The sequence below is a fragment of the Aethalodelphis obliquidens genome, unplaced genomic scaffold (genome assembly GCF_003676395.1).
Source record: "Aethalodelphis obliquidens isolate GAN/ISIS:26980383/991018 unplaced genomic scaffold, ASM367639v1 scaffold115, whole genome shotgun sequence".
NCBI classification, from domain to species: domain Eukaryota; kingdom Metazoa; phylum Chordata; class Mammalia; order Artiodactyla; family Delphinidae; genus Aethalodelphis; species Aethalodelphis obliquidens.
In genome coordinates, this window is record NW_020838059.1 from 1,481,511 (window position 1) to 1,488,450 (window position 6,940).

A 6,940-nucleotide genomic window follows, 5' to 3' on the forward strand; every position below is an offset into this window, starting at 1 on the left:
CAAGACCACAATGAGATATCACCTCACACCTGTCAGAATGGCTATTTTCAAAAAGACCAAAAATAACAAATGTTGGCAAGGATGTAGAGAAAAGGGAACCTTCATACACTGTTGGTGGGAATGTAAATCGGTGCAGCCACCATGGAAAACAGTATGGATGTTTCTCAGAAAGCTAAAAATAGAATTACCATATGACCTAGCAATCACTCTCCTGGGTATATATCCAAAAAAACCAAAAACACACACTAATTCAAAAAGGTACATGCACCCCAATGTTCATAGCAGCATTATTTACAATTGCCAAGATATGGAAGAAATCTAGGTGTCCATCAGCAGATGAATGGATAAAGAAGACATGGTATATATATGCAGTGGAATACTACTCAGCCATAAAAAGAATGAAATTTTGCCATTTGCAGCAACATGGATGGAGGTGGAGGGCATTACGCTAAGTGAAATAAGTCAGACAGGGAAAGAAAAATACTGTATGATATCACTTATATGTGGAATCTAAAAATTACAACAAGCTAGTGAATATAACAAAAAAGAATCAGACTCACAAATATAGAACAAACTAGTGGTTACCAGTGAAGGGGGGGAGAGGGGCAACATAGGGGTGGGGGAGTGGGAGGCACAAACTGTTGGGTGTAAGACAGGCTCAAGAATGTATTGTACAACACGGGGAATATAGCCAATATTTTGCAATAACTGTAAATGGAAAGTAACATTTAAAAATTGTGTAAAATATTTAAAAAATACAAAGAGGGGAAACACATTTGGGTATCATCAAGACTATTCCTCATGTCCTCCAGAAATGCATGGCACAGATGGAGAAATGTCAGAAAGGTCACTCACTTTGGCATTGCAAGGAAGGAAATGCTTTCAGTGAGGCATAAATCCACAGCCTTCATAATTTGGAGAACTAATTTACTCCATTGCCCCTATCAAATAGTTAGGGATGGTGCAATGCTCACTAATAAACACCTATGAGAAAAAAACAGGGACTACACTGATGCCATTGTTAGAAATCCTTATAAATTAGGCATTTTATGGCACATCACAATTTTTCTTCTAGCCATTGAGAGATATTTGGAGTTTGAGAAGTAGTTAGTGTGCAAGGCTGAGTGCCCAGAAGGTATTGCATCTACGGTATTCAAATGTCTACAGGCAGTGACAATGGATAAAGACATCCCCATTAATATATCACAACATGGGAAAGAGATACAGGTCTCTACATGAAAATTTGGTCTGCTGGCACATTACTTCATTCGTCCCTGAGCATTAATGAGTTAGCCTTTAAGTTGTTATCCCATAACCTCCATTTCAGCAAAGGCTGCAGTCGTGATGAACAAAATGGCTCATTTTACCCTGTGCGGTGTAATGCCCCAAGATAATGAAATTTGGGGGCAGCGTTCTTCAATACATGACGTGAGTCAGCCCATCATGCCATAACAGAAGCTCATAAACTGGTTCAAATATCACCTAATGTACCACAATTTAACTTGAAGAAAAAAATAGTTTCTCCTTTAAATGGCTACAAAATCTGCACAGCCAAGCAACAGAATTAAACGAATCTGCCCACAAGAGACATGTCTATAAAGTCTAGTTTTTAAACAATTTTCTTGCTTTAAAATCAATAGCTTTAGCCCGTAAAACGCATAACAACTTGGTATTTTCTATAAAAGCTGCTAATGAGCCAGCACCAAAGGAGACTGAAGCTGCTTTTGCCTTCCAGATGAGAGACTATGTGTGCATGTGTGTGAGCACATCCACACGTGTGCATGTATTGGGGAGTGGGAATGGAGTGTATGCAGGGGATATTATTAATTTACTATTGATTTTGTATTCCCAGGTCCTAACACAATGAAAAGCATATGACAGATATTTAATAAACATTTATTGAATAGAAAAAATAAATGCATAGAACCAAATCCAGTCTGATAAAAAATGAAACAGTATGGTACAAGGCAGCTGGCTGCCACATATATCTCAGGTACAAGTGTATGTTATTAGAACACTGAGTGGCACTTAGAGACTTTACTGACCACATAAAAACTAATTAAATAATTCCTTAATGTTTAAAGTAATTTATAGTTTATAATCAGAGTAAAAGGTTGAGTAAACAAAGTAACATGACAGATCATAAAATGAGAAATATATTCTTACTACCATCTTCTGTATTGGTCATTTATCCTTAATTCCTAGAATTCATATGTTTGGGGAAACAACTGGTATTTTAATTATGGGTAAGACTTTTTAATATGACTAAGAATGTATTTTAGATAAAAAGTTTATAACACGATATATCTCATAGTCAAGTTGATTCTTCCAACTCTTCCCAAAACATCTCAGTGGTGACTACAGGTCCCCCAACTCTCAGTATGAGTCAGTGAAAACACCCAATTGGGGATGGCTCTGCTTACTGCTTCAGCCATCTTGGACATCACAGCTGCTCAGTCCTTGAGCTTACTTTCCTCAGCATCTCAGGAGACCAGTCACAAAGACAGAAACTTTGCTATATTAATGATTCTGCCAATTACACAGAAAAGGCCAAGCCTGGAGGGGGAAGTGGGGAGGGAAGTATAACTTGGAGCTTAGTTCCAGAGGCTTTACTGTTGTGGGCACACAAACTTATCTGCGCTTGCCAAGGGAACATCTGGAGAAAAGCCCAACCACTGATGCTGAGCTGAAGCATTTTCAATGAGTACAGAAACAGAAAAGTGGCTGGTGGATATTTGTGACTTCTAGAGACATTCAAAGAATAAAGGTGGGTGGTAAAGGACAGGGGTGCTTGCAGATTAAACTTTGAATGTCCCACATATTCAGTCATTCCTAGTCAACTTTCTTCCACCTGGAGACGGCAGCTCTGGGTAGAATCTAGGAGACCTCGGTTCTATTCCTGACAATGTCACTAAGCATCTGGGTGTACTCTGGACTCTGTATGGCTAGCTTCTCTCCATTCAGATTCTAGCTCCTAATATCAACTCCTCAGGCAGGTTTTACCTTCCACTCTACCTAATGTTGCCTTTCCAAACTCTGAGTTCTCTCTATTCCGTTAGCTTGTTTGGTTTTCTTTATAATTTTATTATTCAAATATTATTTATGTATTTGTTTGTTGGTTGGTTGGTTGGCCATCTCTTCCTTTAGATTGTAAAGTCCATGAGAATACCCGTCGTGCCTATCACATTGCCTGGAACACACCAAGCATCCAATGAATATTAGTTGAGTGAATGAATGCATGCATGTCCAAGAACAAAGTACATAACTTTTTGTGGCTTCAATTCATCATCTATAAAGTTAAGAGAAACCATCTTGATTATTTCCAAGATTAGCATGATAACAGAGAAAGGATAGATTTGTAAATCCCTTAGGAAAAACTAACAATCTCTAATTGTATGACTCTATATTTAGAAAGGACAACATGGATACAACAATAGCATTAGAATATTGCAGAACCATATTTGAATGTAGATTCTGCCACTTAACAGCTATGAGATCTTGAGCAAGGCACTGAAATTCTCCAAGCCTCAGTTGCCTGGTTTGTAAGGTGGAAATGCTAATAATAGTAGTTACTTGCTAAGGGGTTAAGAAGATTAAGTAAAATGATTTATGTCAATCACCCAGCATAATGTGTGGCACTTACTAGGTACTTTATTAATGGTATTTATTAATATATTCAGGATAATATTTAAAATTTTAACAACCAGTACTATGTACTGTGGAAATTTCAGTTCCCAAAGATGGCCATAAAGGTGACTTTAACGGAACACCAGCCAAAAGCAGGCAGCCACAACTTTGGAGGGGCAGAAGGGCAACAAGCATTAACTTACAGGTTGCTGGAGGATAATCTAATTTTCTCTTCCAGGGTCTCCCTTGTAGCCCACAAGAACAGGGAGGCCAGTGTTGTGAAAGCCAAGGTGTGCTGGCAGGTGTCAGGGAAACACCCAGGGAGGAGGAGGCTCAAAAGCAGCAATTTAGCAATCGTCATAGAACTTTTTAAAAGTTGACAGCTATCCCAGTGCATGCTTTCTGAATATTTGCCCTGACTATATTTATCTTTACAAAGCATTTTCCTGGAGACTCTCCTTGGATCTTTGCAGTAATCTTGTAAGTACAGAAGAGCGAGTGTTATTATGCCCATTTTACAGGTGAAGATACTATGACCCAGAAAGGACTTACCAAATTCTATAGAGCAAAAAATAGTATGGAATCAGAACTCAAACCCAGATATTCTGACTCTAAATCCAATGATATAAATTCTCTGTGCAATGCTATAATTTGTCCTTCACTGTCTCAGCTCTTAACAGGAAAAACAATATTAAAATAAAGTACGGTTAGGCATTGTCAATCTTCCTGACTAAGAGAAAGGATAGAAATGGCCCTAAGCAGAATTCAACATTGTGATTTCTAAGCTGCTCCCTGTGTTCTGATAGGGATATGGATTCCATGTTTCTGAAAGAAGAGAGGTCAGAGGCTGTTACCTACTCCAAGTGGAAGGAATACTGTAGACCGGACACCTGGGTTCGAGTTCTGGCACTTCCATCAAATCCCGGGACAACTTTGGGCAAATTACTCCCTTTTTGATGTCCTGATTTCTGGATTTCTCCCTCTTGAAAACAGTATTAGATCTTGAAAACAGTATTAGATTAGAGTAGTAGTTCTCACCCTTTTTACTGCCTCAACACACTGGAGAATCACAACACAATGAGTAGTAACAGGAGCTAAGTTAGGGAAGGATTCTTAAGGAGGCAAATGGGAGAATCTAAAAGGGGCCTCTGTGTGGTTCGAACAGACAAACTAGGAAATTCCCAATCATTATAAAAGCTACCACATGCCTAGTGTCCACCAGACACTGTGCTAAGTGCTTTACATGAATTATTTCATCTTCACAGTAAATTAATGAAGTAGGAAAATTTTGGTACTGTCATATTAAAGGTGAGGAAACTGAAGCTCAGATAGGTTAACTAGCTTGTCTAAGGTCACACAGCTAGTAAGCCATAGTATTGGATTCTAACCCCCCTATAATTGATCCTGGAGCTTGCCCTCTTACCTCTATATTTTATTGTTTTATATTATATTCCCCCTCCACTCATCCCCTGCTGTCCCTCAAACACACAACTGATAATGAAAAAACTAGTAAGTTTGTAGAGTCCCTCCCATGTCTAAGATTTGTGTCCTTGACTTTATATTCAGGTTAAACTTTGGCTGAGGACAGGTTTGGTGCTGGGAAGAAAAAGTATGGAGAAGGAAGAAGAAAATTAGGATTCACTGAGTACCTGCTTTCTTCCCATGCCTTGCTAGATATTTTACATACACCTACTATCACCTTTAGTCCTTACAACCAGTCTTACAAGATTGGTATTTTATCCCTGTTTACAAAGAAGACTCGGAGAGGTTAAGACACTCCCCCGAGGTCACAGAGAAAATAAGTGGCAAAATTTGAGATTAAGAACCATTCTTCTGACTTCAAATTCCATTCTCATACCTTTAAACCTTGTATACAATAGGCTGGAGGGTAGCAAGAAATAAGTGAGCCAGGATCAAGTATTTGTCACAGTTGACACACACAACTGTGTGTGTCATGCCCTAGGTAGCCAGGACCAGATCCTACAGGTCTCTGTTTAAGGACTTGAGCTGTACACGTCTCCCTATTGTCATGCATATCCCTCCCGCAGACCTGCAGTGGCCCAATGGGAGCAGGCAATGCCAGTGAGTTGAGCGAATTCTTCCTTGTGGGCTTCACCAATGAGCTTCAGCTTCAGCCCGTCCTCCTTGCCCTCTTCTTCCTCATCTATGCAGTCACAGTAGTTGGAAACCTGGGCCTCCTTGTTCTCATTGTGGTGAGCTCCCGACTCCACACTCCCATGTATTTCTTCTTCAGCAACCTGTCCTTTATTGATTTATGTTATTCTTCCATTACCATCCCCAAAATGTTGATGGGGTTTTTCTCTGGTTGCCAAAACATCTCCTTCTCTGGTTGTGTGGTCCAGACAAGCTGCTTTGTGATCTTTGCTGTCACTGAGTTCTTCCTCTTGGCCTCCATGGCCTATGACCACTACGTGGCCATCTGCAGCCCTCTGCTCTACCATATCATCATATTTCCAAGGTTCTATTTGCAGCTAGTGGCTGCCAGCTATGCAGTGGGCCTAATGAACACAGTGCTCCTCACTAGCACAACCTTTCATCTGGCCTTCTGTAAGTCCCATGTCATCACTCATTACTTCTGTGGTATTTCTCCCCTTTAAAACTCTCCTGCTCTGACACACAGGTCCTTCGGCTCCTCCTGTTTGTTTGTGGTGGTTTTAATGTGTCTGTGTCCCTTACAGTAGTCCTGGTCTCCTACACATGTGTCTTCATGGCTATCATCAGAATCCCCTCAGCCCAGGGCAAACATAAGACATTCTCCACTTGTGCATCCCACCTGACTGATGTCAGTTTGTACTATGGAACCATGGTATTCATTTACTCGTGCCCAACCTCTGAGTACTTACTAGGCAGGGAAAGGCTGTTCTCTATATTTTACACAGTGGTCATCCCCATGCTCAACCCCATGATCTACAGTCTGAGGAACAAAGATGTGAAGGAAACATTTGGGAATGTTCTCAGGAAGACCTCACAATTCTTCCCCCTCCCCATACCCAGATTTCCATGATGTTCAATGCAATAAAGGAAGGACAGAGAAGGGAAGAAGAGGTAGGTGATGTGTTTTTGGCCACCAACCATGTCTCAAGCATTATTCTAGGCATTTTAAATAGGTTAGACCTTGAATCCTCTCCACAACTCTGGAAGTCAAATATTATTATTTTAATTTTACAGATGAGGAAACTGAGGCCCTGAGTGATTTGGAGATTTGTCCAAGGTCATATAGCTTGAATGCAGTGGAAACTAGATTTCAATTCAGGACTGCCTGACTCTGAAACTCCCTTTCTACTACATTACA

The 6,940-nt window shown here is 40.1% G+C and overlaps 1 protein-coding gene across 1 annotated transcript; it reads left to right on the plus strand.

The window, feature by feature from the left end:
• Positions 1-5,690: 5,690 nt before the first annotated feature.
• On the plus strand, positions 5,691-6,652 carry LOC113615324 (olfactory receptor 1094-like). Its single transcript, XM_027097548.1, has 2 exons — positions 5,691-6,140; positions 6,269-6,652. Exons 1-2 carry the CDS (start codon positions 5,691-5,693, stop codon positions 6,650-6,652), a joined length of 834 nt encoding a protein of 277 aa, XP_026953349.1.
• Positions 6,653-6,940: the final 288 nt, after the last annotated feature.

Bases quoted from the DNA above. Each gene is read 5' to 3' on its own strand.
- LOC113615324 (XM_027097548.1), top strand. From the start codon at position 5,691: ATGGGAGCAGGCAATGCCAGTGAGTTGAGCGAATTCTTCCTTGTGGGC. The intron at 6,141-6,268 runs GTGGGCCTAATG...TCTGACACACAG, and splicing joins TAGTGGCTGCCAGCTATGCA to GTCCTTCGGCTCCTCCTGTT.